This window comes from Mustela nivalis (genome assembly GCF_964662115.1).
Source record: "Mustela nivalis genome assembly, chromosome: 9".
In the NCBI taxonomy this organism is placed as follows: Eukaryota; Metazoa; Chordata; class Mammalia; order Carnivora; family Mustelidae; genus Mustela; species Mustela nivalis.
This window is the reverse complement of record NC_139028.1, coordinates 79,254,425-79,270,594: the sequence shown is the minus strand read 5'-3', so window position 1 is coordinate 79,270,594 and position 16,170 is coordinate 79,254,425. Positions and strand designations below refer to the sequence as shown.

Here is a 16,170-nt window from a genome sequence, read left to right as displayed (position 1 = left end):
GGAGGTGCCCCCAATGCTCACATTCCCTTCCCGACCAGTGACCCCTCATCTGCTTGGCCTGAAACCCTGTCTCCAGCAGACCCCTTATAAATTCCATAATGCTTTGAGATAAGTGCTATTATATACCCAAGAGGCAGGTGGAACTTGAAGATAGCCCAAGGGGATGAAAAGTAGCCTGGGAATCGAACTCTGTTCCCACTGCATCCTGACCTCTAATTAGTGGTGAGACCTCAACTATCCTTCCCCTTCGGTCAGAAATCCTAGCTGGGAGGGGGAGCCAGAGCCAGAACTGCCCACTACCAGGGGTTCACAGGCAGGGTCATTACTTACCATGAACTCCGGAAATGTGCCCATGTAACATGCAAGTCCAACAAAAAGCATCCAGCCAAGTACAATCATGATAGCAAGTAAAACAATGTCTAAGACACAACTGCGCAGTTAAAGACTATTCACCAAGATCTTGGCAAAGGAGTGTGCTCATGAAACCCTCAGTTGGAGGTCTTGCATGTCAGTTCCAGTCCTTGGTTCCAAAGGATCCACACGGCCCTAGTGGAGAAGTTAGGAGTCTAGTAGTGCTTTGTGACATCATTGGTCACATGGCCCAACCTCACAACAGGTCAGAGAGACTGCCCAGAGACCAGTAGCTGCGCGGCAAACTAAGCTTTTTATATGCATTCTCTCATAGCAACAATATGAAGTAGGTGCTATTATCAAGCCCATTTACTAAGAAGACTGAAGCCTAGAGAGCCTAAGTGACTTGCACCAGGTCACAAGGCTGGTGCTCCAGACCAGGGCCAGGACTCAGGCCCAGCTACCCGTTAGGCAGCTGGGCTCCTTAGGCTAAAACAGGGAAGACAGTGATTGGGAAGTGTGTGAATGGAATAAACTGAATTCTAGGGAAAAGTGAGACACCTCTTATTTCTGTCCTTGCAACTCTCTCATCATCCCAAGGGCTCTGTCACCATCATTTTATACCATTCTTCAATATTTTTGGTCAGTAACTCTCTGCTGGTTCTCCTCACTTGGCCTTCAAGAAGCCACAAGAAGTCCTTTCCTCACAGAAACCTCCAACTCATGCTGTGGCTCCCTTCCTAACCTGTTTCCTAATTTCCTTTTATGACCACAAACTTCTTAAATAAGTGGTCCACACTCAAAGCCTTTCTTCCCAATCTCTACCTTTCTTCCATATATCACATTCCAACTTCTGGTCCCACACCACTACTTAGATGCTCTCAGAGGTTACCAAAGACCTCCTTTTGGTCAAGTCTAATGACCTCATCTTCATCCCTTTGACCTCCGTGCACTGTCACAATGGACCCTTCTCTCCACCAGAATTCTTTCTACAGACACACGCCTCTGTCTTATTTTGATATGCCCTTTATTTGCTTTACATTTTTGAATGATGAAAATAGGTGCTCATGGTAAAACATGAAACCACCTGTAGACATATAAGAAAAATTTAACAATCTCTCCTCTTTTCCCTCTCAATTCCCACCCTCATGATGTACTCAAGCCTGGTGTGTACCCTTCTACCAAAGGATCCTCCATGAACCTGCAAACATCAGTACACATATAGAGGGATATAGAGGATTTCTTTCCAGTGTTGCTTTACTAAAGGTGATCAGATTACTCACACTACTAAGAACCTCGCTTTTCTTCTGTTAACAATACATCATGGACATCCTCCTGGGTCCATGGATAAAAAAAATTTAAACACGTTCCTTTTTTTAATAAGTTTTATTGAGGTATAAATCACATATGATAAAATCCACTCCCTTTTAGCGTGCAGTTGATGAGTTTTGAAAAATGTGTCAATCTCGTAACTACCACCACCATCAGGAGAGAAGAAATCTCAATTATCTCAAAAAGTTCCCTGTGCTCCGTTGCAATAAGTCTCCTCCCTTGGACTCCTTGCCCCCTGGAAACCATTTATCTGCTTTTGCATTTTCCAGAACTTCACATAAAGAGAGTGACAGGCTCATTCACTGGCTTCTTTCGCTTAACATAAAGCTTTGAAGATTCATCCATGTTGTCCAATAGCTTGTCCTGTTTTATTGGATGAACACATGGCCCACTGCATGGACAGCACAGTTTATCAATTTACCTTTCAGAGAACATTTGGGTTGTTTCCAGTTTGGGTTATTATGAGCAGAGTTTGGATTATTATAAATCTGTGGGTAGTTTCCTGTGTGAACGTTAAGTTTTAGTTTCTCTAGGGTAAATCCCAGCAGGGGTATTTGAATCTTATGGTAAGTGCCTGTTAAAAAAACCTTTTATCACTATTCTCAGCAATTTTACTTTGCTGTGACTACGTAATTTTCTGCACATTTCTTCTATTTGGGGTTCAGTGAGCATCTTAGAACTGGGGTTTATGGTTTTCCTCAAATTGGGAAAATACTTGGCTAATATTTCTTCAAATATTTTTCTGCCTCCCAGTTCCCCTCTGTGACCTCCATTACATGCGAGTCCAGTAACCAATGTGAATGTGTCCCAAAGCTTGCTGGTGGTTCTGTTCATTCCTGAGTCTTTGGACTCTCTTTGTTTCATTTTGGATAGTTTCCATTGTTTTCCTTTTCAAGTTCACTCGTCTTTCCCTAACGGTGTCTAATCTTCTATGAATCCCATACAGTGCATTTTTCATTTGATGTTTTATTTCTCATCTCTTCAAGCTCAATTTGTCTTTTAAAAAATTCTTTCATTTTCTTTTTTTTTTCCACGTCAGGTTCATGCTTCCCTTTGTAACCTTGAGCATTTTTGTAAGATTGATGATAAACATTTTAAGGATCCATCTGCAAATTTATCATCTCTGTCATTTCTGGAGATGTTTGATGGTTGATTTTTCTTTTTGTTATGGATTACATTTTCCTATTTCTTTGAATGCCTGGTAAGTTTTGGTTCGATGTTCATATGGTGAATTTTACAAGGCTGTCTACTGGACTTGGTTATATTCCTTTCAGTAGTGTGGGATTTTTTGTTGTTGTTGTTTTTCAAGGATGTTTGGATCAGTTTGATTCTTTCGAGGCTTGTTTTGGTATTTGTTAAGTGAGCAAAGAGCAGCTTTTACTCTGAGGATAATTATCCCCATTACTGAGCTATGACCCTTCTCATGCCCACTGGGCACTCTCTCTGATGCCTATTGTGTTCAGTCTTTCAAATCTGTGGAATTTTCCACAACTCCTGGCCCTTTTGGGAGCTCCAGGAAGTGTTTGGCCTGCGGTTTGTGGGTGACTCTTATCCTGGCCAAACTCAGCTAAACACTCACAAGGACTCCTACTGAGATCTCCAGAGTTCTCTCTCTGTGGAATCTTCTTTGCCAGGACACCAACCTGCAGCTTCCTGACACTCTGGCCTCCTTTGTACTCCGCTCTTTCTTTACAACCTAGCAAGACTAATCTTGGTTTGGGGAACCCCACTGTGCAGCAGTCTGAAAATCACTTCCAGGCACTAGGCTGGGGCAATTGCAAGGCTCATCTCCTTTATTTACTGTCTCTCAAAGTTCACAGACCTGTGCTTGCTGCTTCTTGCGCAAGATCTGAAAACAATTATTTCATATATTTCGTGCAATCTTCTCTTTGTTTATGGAGAGAAGGCAGCTCTGTAGCAGTTGATCCTTCTAGGTAGACACAGGAATCCAATTTATTCTTTTTTAAATTTCTGAATAATAGTCCACATTTATTTCCTTTTTCTCCTAATGATGAATCTATCAGTCAAGAGATGGAAACCACACAGTAATTTCAATAGAGAAAGTTTAATAAAGAGAATTATTAACTAGGAACAAGAGATTAACTAAGGAAAAGGTAGAAAGCTCTACCTATACAGACATAGCATATATAGGGAGCAGCCACCACCCCTAAGGCTGAGGCAAAGCACCCAAGGGAGAAACATACTTGTAAGAGTGCCCCCCACCGGGGCACCTGGGTGGCTCAGTGGGTTAAAGCCTTTGCCTTCAGCTAAGGTCATGATCCCAGAGTCCTGGGTTCTAGCCCCGCATCAGGCTCTCTGCTCAGCAGGGAGCCTGCTTCCTCCTCTCTCTCTCTCTCTCTGCCTGCCTCTCTACTTCTGATCTCTGTATGTCAAATAAATTTAAAAAAAAAAAAAAAAAAGTGCCCCCCGCGCTTCAGATCTGAGATCCAACACCTGGTGAAAAAGTGGTGGCCATCCCCGACTGGATGGTAGAAAAATCCAATCAGCTGCAAGCCAGACCTCATAATGAGAGAATCACTAGATGCTGGTGAAATTTGCCAGGAAGTCTCCAGGGGGGTTCTGGGAGACTCACTGATCACTGCTGAGAATCTGCCAACAGAATATACCAGGATGCTGGTGGTAGAACTCAAGGAGTTCTCTACGGGGTGCAGGTGGTAGAACTCAAGACAAGCTATTCAGTGGCAGGGACGCCATTGAAACTCAATGGAAAACAGTCCATAGAGAGGCCATGGGAAGTCAACATGGGTAAGGACCACTGCATAGCCCCCACGTGCCAGCCACACAGCAGAACAAAGAGAAACAAAGGCATCCTGGAACCAGGAAGAGAAGTTTCTTCCTCCTCTAGTAGCTCCCCAAGGCATTCCACTGATAAAACTTATCATCCCCACGAGCAAGGAAAAAGGGTTTTACAAGGTTCAAGTTCATTACAGCAGAGTAAGCGGTGAATGGTGGATTCGGAGCTGAAGGACAGTGAGTTCATAAACGGCACAATGTGCATTTAGGTTTTCTCCCACTTTTTACCACCATACATAATGTTGCAATTGTTACACAACATTTCTTAGACAATTTCTTCTGAGAAGTGCCAAGTTTTTACTTGATAACCAGGAAAGCAGGAAGATGACAGAGTATGCCAGTTCCAATACAGCATAACAATGGAGAGGCTATATAAAATCCTTCCAAAAAAAGAACTTAAGAAAAGAAAGATTGGGGTGCCTGGGTGGCTCAGTGGGTTAAGCCGCTGCCTTCAGCTCAGGTCATGATCTCAGGATCCTGGGATCGAGTCCCATATCGGGCTCTCTGCTCAGCAGGGAGCCTGCTTCCTCCTCTCTCTCTCTCTCTGCCTGCCTCTCTGCCTACTTGTGATCTCTCTCTGTCAAATAAATAAATAAAATCTTTTTAAAAAAAAAGAAAAGATTGTAATTTCATTTCATAAGGACAAAGGATATCTTTCCAAGGACAAAGGATGCCTGTGGTGGGACTGCCTGGGGTGCAGCATACACTGTTGGTCAATATACAGCAACACAGGCTCCATACATCTAAGTGAAGGATACTGGGTTCTGATGCACACGTTTTTTAAAATTTTCATGCGGTCTCATTTACTTTTTTTTTTTCGTTGCCTATGCCTTGGAGTCCTATTCAAGAAATCACTGCCAATGACTGCCATGACGTTTTCTTCCTATGTTTCCTTCTAAAAGTTATATTGTTTTAGTTCTTACACTGAGGTCTCTGATCTATTTTAATTTTTATATATGGTGTTAGGTAAGAGTCTAATTCATCCTTGTATATGGATATCCAGTCTTCCCAGCACCATCTGTTGAAAAGACTGGATTTCCCCATTGAATGGTTTTGGCACTCTTGTCAAAAACCATTTGACCATGTATGCAAGGATTTATTTCTGGGCTATCTATTCTATTCCATTGGTGAGGTACTTAAAGATGTCAAAATCATAGAATTCTGAGTTGCCTAGAGGCTGGGAAGATGGAAGAGTAGGAAAATATTATTTAATAGATATAGGGTTTCAGTTTTAGAAGAGGAAAAGCATTATGGAGATAGGTGGTAGAAATGGCTGGGCAACATTACGAATGTATTTAATACCAGTGAACTGTATACTTAAAAATGGTTAAGATGGTAAATTATACGTTATGTGTGTTTTACCACAATGAAAAAAAATGAGGGGAAAGAGAAGTAAATGATAAGGATACATGTGTCTGATATTTGGAATACCAGGATTTCATCCCTGAACAATGTCTGATAGGACAAATAACTATGAAAGCAAAGAGTATAAACAGAGATCAGAAGCAGAACACCAAGAAAAAAATTCTAATTTTAAACAAGCCATTCTTGTGACTTTTCTCAAGCTACAAACAAAGATGCGAAATACACACTGTTCCCATTTCTTAGTTTAGGGATTTTTTTTCCCTTTTATTGTATTTATTTGTATTTATTGTACCTGTGTCTTGGGTACCTTAATTCCAGTAAGACAAATTTCCAAAATTTTTCTTATAGTGTCAAAGGTATGTCAGATTACTTTGCCCAAAGATTGTAGCAAATTATGCTCCCACTGACTATGTTTGAGTTTTTTAAACCAGGGTGCAAGGATGGGCTTCAGTGGATCTCTGAACATTCCCAGAACTGGAGACAAAATGGACTGCATATGTTGGCATGTACATTTTTCTGGGACAGATCTGTATCTTCCAACAGATTTTTTTTTTTTTTGAAGTCTGAAATGCTAATAAGGCTTAGAACTAGTACACTATACCATCTTCTCCTTATGGCTTTGGTCACCCTACACTTATATTCATTCAGCAAACTTAGCAACTATCAGAAGAATGAAGACATGCATAAACTCAAGTATGTGACGCACCGGGAATATAGAGACAAGTGAGATCTGACACCTGTCAGGACCTTACAGTCCTTGGGGACAGAAAGAGGGGAAGAGATGAAGTAGTTCAGTACAATTAAAAAAAAAAAAAAACCCAGGCAGGACATTAAAGGTTAAAGCATAGAAGACACAACATGTTTGGGGGAAAAGAGAATATTTCAGCCTGACTACATTACAGGCTGTAATAGTGCCAATTTCCGGACGTGGGGGGCCAGGGTCATACCAAAGTCAGCCAGTGTTTGTACTCCACAATCTTCCTCTTATGAGTAAATACCAACAGGCACAGAACTCTAGCTTCGTAGAGATTATTAATCATGAATTTTCATCACAATTCACACACAGGAAGGCAGCAAAATGCACAGAGAAGGAACATGGTCTCTGACACCACTTTCTGCAATAATTTAACCTTCCTGAGTCTTGGTTTCCCCATCCATAAAATGGAGCCAATTATATCATAAATCCTCTATTTTAAGGTACATACTTTTTCACATTTTAGTTCTTTTCAAATAGGTGTAAGTGTTAAAATTGGTATTTATATTTAATTTTGTACCCTTTTCTCTCCCAAAACCTTGTCAGTAATACATCTCTTACTCAACAGGATCTCAGAAACGAGAAAATAGGTAATACAATCCTAAACCTCAGTTTCCTCACCAGCAAAATTGAGATAATTCTATGTAGGTCATTGGTTCTGAGAAGACTAACTGTGGTAAGCACGTAAAATTCTTAGCAAAGAACCTTCCACACAGGAAATGATGGCATAAAGTGTTCACAGGACCTGTAAGTCATTCGTGACCAAACCAGAAGAGAATGAGCTGTTTGGATGAAAGGCGTCTTCCATAAACAGTTCTTTCCTCAAAGATTGAAGACCCTTGCTCAGGCCTCACTTTTAACCTGGTATAATTTCCTTGATTAAAGGATTTCTGACAGGGTCTGTTAGATCTTAGAGGCCCTGGAAGTCCCATTGTTTCCTAGGTTTGGTAGATCTGCCTGAGGTGCTCTCAGAGGCCTCTTATCTTTCAATCTTCTCCCTTCCTCCCTTCTCTCTGGTCTTCCTCTCTCGCCTCACCGGCAGTCTCTTCACAAGGCAGCAGTCAGACCTACTCCTTTAAGACTGGGTCACATCACTTCTCAGTTCAAAACCCTCCAGCGGCTTCCTCTTTCTCTCAGAGTAAAAGCCTAAGAAAGAAAAATGCAGCCCCTGACACCTGGGAACTGGTCTGACCCAGCCAGCAAGGTCTCCCTGTTGTTAGAAGTTGACGCGGCACTCAGGCGAGGCTATGTTATGCTCCTGTTGGATAAAACAACCTCACAGACGCAAACATCAGACAGGGTCACTCAGACCATGATAAAATGAGACCAAATAAGGCCACTTCATAATTTTGTCTAAGCAGAGACAAACCCAGGTCACTGTGTAGCCCATGAGATACCAAACATCCTCTTCTTGCTGCTAATGCATATGAGTGACTGCTTCTTCTTTACCTATTACTGCTTTCTCCTTGCTCCAGTTTGCCTGTTGTATGGATATTTACTGAGAAATCCAATCACAGAACTGTCTCTGCTTTCTCAAAGCTCCCAATCTAGAGTGAAGGTTCACTTCATTAAACCCTCCCGCAAGTCACCCAAAGCCCCAGTCCTATAATCGGTCTTTCTCACACTCCCGCGGTGAGCAGTCCCAATGGATCTCCACAGTATCTGCTCCCTCACCGCGAAGAATAATCAGCCCCACATGCTTAAGTGTGGGTGTGTTCCTGATGCTCTTCTGGCTATAGAGTATGACAAGCCAGAATCACAAATGTCTACAAAGGCCCCACAGGCATTAGAATCAACACGTTTGTCAAAAATGATGACTTGAACCACTCCTCCCCCAGAGTTTCTGATTCTGTAAGTCTGGGGATGGGGTCTTAGAATCTGTATTCCTCACAAGTTCCAGGTGATGCTAAGGCTGTTGAGTCTGGGGCCACACAGGAAGAATCACTGCCCTAAACCATTTGTGGCTTCCCCTTTATTTCCCTGATTTAGCCTACATCTGTCTCCTCCCCTTACTTCATTCTACTCAAGCCACACCGGCCATCTTGCTCTTTTGAGCTCACACCTGTTGTAGGACTTTGCTTTGAATGCCCTCTAATAGAGAACACTTACTCGCTCACCCTTCAAGGAGACCTACCCTGACCTCCTTACCCTGTCTTTTTAAAAATTTATTTCCCACAACACTTAATTACCTTCCAGCATATGGTCTCCTTTACTTATTATATGCATTGTTTTGCTCTCCTCCTAATAAAAGAATGACAGCCTTAGGACAACCGATATTTTTTGCCCATTTTGTTCACTGCTGTATCCTCAGGCCTAGAAAAAGATCTAGCAAATAGTCAATGCTCAACAAAAGTTTGTTGAATGAATAATACCCTTTCCGGCCTTTATTTTCTTCTAAGAGAGTTACATCATTCCTGCCTCTGGCTCACGGTGTAAGTACAACCTCGGTCCTGCTTACCCATCCTCCTGACAGTTACAATATCCATCTTCTTTTTTAAGGCCAGCGGCTCGTATCAGGGATAAAGCAGGTAAGTAAATCACAAGTCAAGGAGACCACACAAAGCCAGCAAACTCCATCCCTTCCTCCTCTCTATGTGGATGACCTTATCCACCAGTCTACCTTCTCTCTTGTTCTCAAACTCTTTTTCTGACCTAGCTTTTTCCTCTCCCTGCCACCAACAGTTATGGCGCCCCTCCCTAAAAAAAAAAAAAAAAAAAAAAAAAGGCAACTCCTCCCCGAATGCTGCACCAACCCTCACCATCTCCCAGTTTTTCCACAATGCTTCTTCTGACTCCATTTTCCCTTTCTAGCTCCCTGAAAATTTGATTTTGAAGCTCCGTTACCTCTTCCTTCCTAAATCCAACTATAATTTTTTGTCTTGATCTTTCTTGATACTCTGCTGAATTGAACACACCCTTCTAGAAACTCTTCCAAACAGCGCGAGTTGCTTCTACCTCCTTTACTGCATCTCCTCGGGTCCTTCCTATTCCTCTCCTTACAGATGTCCCCAAGTTTCCTTCCAGCAAGCCGGGTCGTGGCCCCGGGGCGCTAACGTCTTTCCGACCGCGCTCAGGATCCGCGCTGGGGCGCTGGTCCGACTCCCGGGCGGAGCGGCCGCTTAGCCAGGGCGTTGGACGCAGGCGGACTTTCCAGCTTGGGAAGGGGCGTGGCCTTGGACCGCTCGGGAGACTTGGGCCTCGGCGGCCTCCGTCCAAGGGTGGGCACGGAAGGAATTCCGCGGGCCGGAGTCGCGGAACCGGGCTCCGGGACGTGGATGGAGATGGAGTTCGACTGCGAGGGTCTCAGACGGCTACTGGGCAAGGTGCGGGCAGCCCTTCGGGCCGGGTCAGGGGCCTCGGGGTGTCCGGGCCGGGCTGCCTCGTCGAGACGTTTCCCCGACTCATCTCGGGGTTTGGAGCGGAGGCGGGCTGGCCTGAAGCCGGCTGCGGGGAGTGTCCCCCGGGAGGCTGCAGTCTCTCCCTCTCGAGTCCCGGGGTGGGGGCTGTGGCTCCGCCCACGATTCCGGGCCTCCACCGGGTGGGAGACTTTCTCACGCCACCAGCGTCTCTGGTTCTCAAACTGCTCCCCGCACTCGCCTGTCCCTTTAACCACGCCTTTCTCTCTGCTGATAGGGCCTGCCCCTTTTTCCTGGACTCGCCGTCTCCTCTTTCTGAAACTCTACTGAGATGTCACTCCCTGCAGGATTCCGAATCGCTCCCTTCTCCCTGCTTGCTTTCGGAAGTTGGGATTATCACGTTGTGGAGTAATTACTTATTTACAATTATTTATTTATTCATGCGGTGTACTCACCGCAGAGACGGTGCTGTTCCCTAGCCCTGTGCCTGACCACTGCGGAGGTGCTACATAACTGCAGTGAATGAAAGACTTGAGTGAGAGGCCTGACCCAGAAATCTAACCTACATTTCTGGGGCATGACTAGTACCAGTGTCCAGTTTAGTCCAGGCCATTGGTCCAGGCTCTTTGATTTCCCACCAGTGTATACTCTGAGGCAACCCTCCTTTCCCAGCTTTCTAGTTAAGTGATTCTTAATTTTCTTAAGACTTCTCTATGCAGAAATCATACATGCATGCCATTTGGGGAGAAGGGATTTGCCTTAGTTGGGGCAGTTTGCACATCTGTGCGAGGTTGTGAAGCCTCATGACTGAAAGTGTTTATTTAATTGATTTGAATTATTTTATCTGCGGGGACAGGTGGGTATAGATTTTGTAGGAAGAAAAGTATCATGCTTATGACTACGCCCTTTGTGCCTTCTCTTCACAGAATGTATCAAGTTTTTAAATGAGGGGAGCATGACAAATTATTGTTCAGTGGAAAGAAATGTTAAAGTTGAGAGTAGAATAAGAAGTTCATAATTTTTCCCTCATTAGGTTAACATGAATTAATATAATTTGAAATGATTTGGAGGATGCAATATTTATAATTTTTCCTAAATTGGATTAGCATGAATTTAGCTAATTTAAAATGATTTGGAGGATGCTAGTGGCTAAATGACTAACCATTTTGGAGAACCTTGGCCTTGTTAATTTGATTATGTGTGATTTATATCCCTTCTGCATTTAGGTAGATACCAAAGAGAATTCATAGTATATGAAGCAACAGACATTTGCAGAATTATCTATAACTAAAAATTAGAAACAACCCAAATGTGCATTGACAGAAGAGGAATAATTTGTTATATATTCACACAATGGAAAACATTACTGTGTGGCAGTGAAAATTAACTGCAGTGTGCAACAATACAAATGAATCTTAGAAACATTATATTGAGTGAAAAAAATTGGAAATTACATGCAAAGTTATAATTTGGTAAAGCCAACAAAATTAAAATTAAGCAAAACTAAATCAATAGCGTGTTGTTTAGGGATACATACATATGCATGATAAAAGCAGATAAAGGCAGAGAAATGTAAATCTATGTTAAAGGGAGGCAGTTGAATGGGTAAGAGGAGCACTCAGACAGATACAGTGGTTTTGGAGGGGTCTGTGCTGTCTTAATATAGTATCCAGTAGCCACAAGTGGCTATTTGTCAGAATTAGATAAAATTAAAAATTGAGTTTCTGAGTCACACCAGCCACATTTTAATTGTCAACAGCCACATGTGTCCTGTGGCTCCTATATTAGGTCCTCACGTATAGATCTTTTCCATCATGGCAGAAAGTTTGTTGGACATTACTATTCTGGATCATATGTGAGCAGGTTGGTGCATGGGTATTTATTCTTCCAAATTAGTGTATATGTTTGTGTGTGTGTGTGTGTGTGTGTGTGCGCGCACGCACACGTGTGTGTACATGTATGTATATATTCTTTAGTTTGTATTAAATACTAAGTTTAGGGGTGCCTGGGTGGCTCGGTTAAGCGTCCGACTGATTTCAGCTCAGGTCATGATCTCAGGGAGTGGGATATGGGGAGACCCATATCAGGCTCCACACTCAGCCTTCATGCTCAGTGGGGAGTCTGCTTGGGATTCTCCCTCTCTCCCTCCCTCTCCCTCTGCCCCTACCTGCCCCCCACCCTGCTTGCATGTGCACATGTGCACTCTCTTTCTCTCTCCATCAAATAAATAAATATTTTAAGAAACAAATATTAAGTTTAGAAAAATTAATCTGGTTCCCTCATTGGTATTTCAGAATTTTGTGGTTCCCACATCACTAGTTATTTTGGACAAGTAGCTTAACCTACCTTTGCTCCCTCATAGAATGTAAGATTGGATTCGATCTGTAAGATGTGTGCCAGTTAACATTTTTTAACGAAATGATGCCACAAAGTATTCCTCAGTGTGTCCTACATTTGAGGATGTCATAATAAGAGTACTCTTATACATCTTCCTAAATATAAGTCCCCACTAAATAAACATAATATAGCAGATAAAGTTAAAATTTTAGTAACTTCTCAATTTTTCAGTGTTATTGACTTTTTTAAATTAATTTTTTATTAACATATAATATATTATTAGCCCCAGGGGTACAGGTCTGTGAATCACCAGGTTTACACACTTCACAGCACTCACCATAGCACATACCTCCCCAGTGTCCATAACCCCACCACTCACTCCCTCCTCCCCTCCCCGCAGGAACTCTCTGTTTTGTGAGATTAAGAGTCTCTTATCTCTCATGGTTTGTCTCCCTCCTGATCCCATCTTGTTTACGGACTTTTTTTGTTTTTAAAGTAGGCTCCAAGCAGAGCACGGAGCTGGGTATGGGGCACAGAGCCCGGTGTGGGGCTCAGTGTGGGGCTCGAATTCACAACCTTGAGGTCAAGACCTGAGCTGAGATCAAGAGTTGGAGGCTTAGCTGACTGTGAGCCACCCAGGTGCCCCAAGTGTTACTAACTCTTGTGACACTATAATCGCTTTAGTTTTAGAATCTCCCAGGCCACGTGTTTTCTCTTTAGTGACATGTGTGTTCCCTTTAAGTACATCTATAGCCCGAGGCACATTTCCTTAGAGAATGTTATGTAGACTTCTGTTAGGTGGTAAGGGAATATATGCCTTAATATTGCACTAAGAAGATATTCTGTTTCACATATAATGAAAATGAGGTGAACATTTTTTTTAGGAAAGATGAATTAGGTCTTTTTTTAGATGTCAAAAAGGCAAATCACGTATTTGACTAGTAGTGACATTTGGGTATTCAAGCCCTGAAGAAGACTGCTTTTGCCCCCTTTTGACCAACTTCTATAGCAATTTCGCAATTAAATCCATTCTGATGTATATCCCTAGGTGATTAATCACATTCTCACAGGATTAGAAAAAACAGCTTATAATTTTAGGTAAAAACAAAAGTTTTCATTCATAATAAATATTCCAGGTGACAACAGTGCATTTTGTACATTTTGTGCATTTTGTACTTTTGTGGGATGATTTCATTCACATTGTTTATACTGAGTCAGGGACCCTGAATCTGGGCCTTATTTCACTCTGCTGCAGTTAATCTGATCAGTTCTTAGTTTTGATGCCCCGTCCTGTGGATCATAATTTCTTTCTGTATCCACTCTTCTCATATACGTCTGCCTCTTTGCTAATTCCCATCCAATCAGCCTACATTTATCAGAGGCATACCCTGTGCTGAGTGCTGTGGGGAGATACAGAGATGAATAAGACATGATTCCTGCTCTCAAGTGGTTAATAATACACTTTTTCTCCTGCCAAATTCTTTCCCATGTTAAAATGATCTTCTCCGTTCCCTCTAATTTTCTGTACCATTCTAGACTCTAATGTAGATTGTAGACAGCTCTTCTTTGAGGCCTTTCTCTAACTTAGATCTGCTTCGTGTGGGTTCTTCATTTCTTGCCTGTACTTACTATTACATATGTTTTTGTTTAATATCTCACTTTTACATGTGTTAATCATAAGGCATACCTGTGAAGTTGCTAGGTAGTAGGGGAGCTGTATTTCCTTTGCAAATGAAAAGCTTAAGGCTGGGGCGCCTAGGTGGCTCAGTGGGTTAAGCCGCTGCCTTCGGCTCAGGTCATGATCTCGGGGTCCTGGGATCGAGTCCCGCGTCGGGCTCTCTGCTCAGCGGGGAGCCTGCTTCCCTCTCTCTCTCTCTGCCTGCCTCTCCATCTACTTGTGATTTCTGTCAAATAAATAAATAAAATCTTTAAAAAAAAAAAAAAAAGAAAAGCTTAAGGCTCAGAGAGAGGGAACAGAATTTTTAGCAGTTATTCCCCATTTCTTCCCAATCTCCCATAATCCCAGGCACCTACTGGTCTCCTTTCTGCTTCATGGATTTGCCTATTCTGGATATTTCATATACAAATCATACAACTTGGGGCACCTGGGTGGCTCCGTGGGTTAAAGCCTCTGCCTTTGGCTCAGGTCATGATCCCAGAGTCCTGGGATTGAGCCCCGCATCGGGCTCTCTACTCAGAGGAAAGCCTGCTTCCTCCTGCCTCTCTGCCTACCTCTCTCTCTCTCTCTCTCTGTCTGTCAAATAAATAAAAAATATCTTAAAAAAAAATCTTACAATCTGTAGCCTTTTGTGTCTGCTTTCTTTCGCTTAGCCTAACAGTTTTCAAGGTTCATTCATATGGTAGTATATATCAGTTCTTTATTCTTTTTATGGCTGAATATTCCATTTTATGGATTTATCACATTTATTTATCATATCTTATTTATCCATTCATCAGTTGATGGACATTTAGCTTGTTTTTTTGTTGTTATTGTTGGCTTTTATGAATAATGCTGCTTTGAACAATTCTGCACACTTTTTTTGTATGGACATATGTTTCTACTTTTTTTGGTTATATACCTTAGAGTGGAATTCCTGACTGCCAGACTTTTTCAAAGCAGCTGCACCATTTTTTTTTACCAGCAGTGGTTTATATGTACTGGGGTTCTGATTCTCCACATCCTCTCCCATACTTGTTGTTGTCTTTTTTATTATGGCCTGATTTATTTCTTTGAGAGAGAAAAAGGGTGAGTTGGGGGAGTGGCAGAGGGAGAGAATCTTCAAGCTGACTCCCCACTGAGCATGGAGCCTGATGTGGGGATCGACCCCACTACCCATGAGATCATGAGCTGAGGACCTGAACTGAAACCAAGAGTGGGACGTTCAACCAGATGAGCCACCAGGCGCCTCAGCCTGTCTTTTAGTTATAGTATGAATCCTCCAACTTTTGTGTTCTTTTACAAGATTGTTTTTGGCTATTCTAGGTCTCCTCCATTTCAATATGAATTTTAAGATCAGTCTGTAAATTTTTGCAAATTAAAAAAAAGCCATTTGGGATTTTGATAAGGATTGTTGTTTATTGATTCTGTTGGGGAATATTGCTATCTTAACAATGGTAAGTTTTCTGATCTATTAACAAGGGATGGCTTTCTTTTACTTAGATATACTTTAATTTCTTTCAACAAGAAAGTTTTGTAGTTTTTTTTTTTTTTTTTTTTTTTTTTTTTTTTTTTTGAGAAAGAAGCATTGAGAGAGAGCATGAGAGAGGAGAAGGTCAGAGGGAGAAGCAGACTCCCTGTGGAGCTGGGAGCCCAATGCAGGACACGATCCGGGAACTCCAGGATCATGACCTGAGCCGAAGGCAGTCGTCCAACCAACTGAGCCACCCAGGTGTCCCAGTTTTGTAGTTTTTACGCTGAGTTTTATATTTTGTTGTTAAATTTATTGCTAAGTGGTTTTTTTCTTTTTGATACTATTGCAAATGCAATTGTTTTCTCAATTTCATTTTCAGATTGAGAAAAGATTTTTTTTTTTTTCCCTAAAGATTATTTAGAGAGAGAGCGTTATCAGGGGGAGGGGCAGAGGAAGAAGGAGAAGTAGATACCCCCGTGAGCAGGGAACCCCATTCGGGGCTCAATCCCCAGACCCTGGGATCATGACCTGAGAGCCAAAGGCAGATGGTTAACCAGCTGAGTCACCTAGGTACCCCGAGAAAAAATTCTGAACATCCTTTTTTTTTTCCTTCATCTAATCCCCAGCACAAGTCTAGAAGTAAGTATTGTTTCTCTTTGCAAATGAGGAAAAAGATTTAAAGAAGTTAAATGATTTTGCCAAGGTAGTATTTCAGGCAATATATCTGGAT

At 42.2% G+C, this 16,170-nt stretch overlaps 1 protein-coding gene and 1 long non-coding RNA gene across 6 annotated transcripts in view; one reads left to right on the top strand and one right to left on the bottom strand.

Moving 5' to 3' along the window:
- Positions 1–402: 402 nt before the first annotated feature.
- Positions 403–9,660, bottom strand: LOC309872720. Of its 2 annotated transcripts, none has more exons than XR_014316082.1 (3): positions 9,572–9,660; positions 1,177–3,700; positions 403–546 (listed from the first exon to the last, which is right to left on the bottom strand). It is a non-coding gene; the product is annotated as an uncharacterized lncRNA (long non-coding RNA). The 2 variants fall into 2 exon arrangements; XR_014316083.1 differs by lacking the exon at positions 9,572–9,660 and adding an exon at positions 7,238–9,450.
- A 117-nt stretch (positions 9,661–9,777) lies between these two features.
- The window catches only part of UEVLD (UEV and lactate/malate dehyrogenase domains), a 57,014-nt gene continuing 50,621 nt past the window's right edge, over positions 9,778–16,170 (top strand). For 2 of the 4 annotated variants that reach the window (XR_014316068.1, XR_014316069.1), the window contains exon 1: positions 9,822–9,939. Coding sequence is in view for 1 of the 4 variants with exons in the window: in XM_082747304.1 (XP_082603430.1) it covers positions 9,892–9,939 (48 nt within the window). In the remaining 3 variants the exon portion in view is untranslated. Of the gene's footprint in view, positions 9,940–16,170 lie in introns of all 4 variants that reach the window. The other 2 variants (XM_082747304.1, XM_082747305.1) reach the window with 2 other exon arrangements.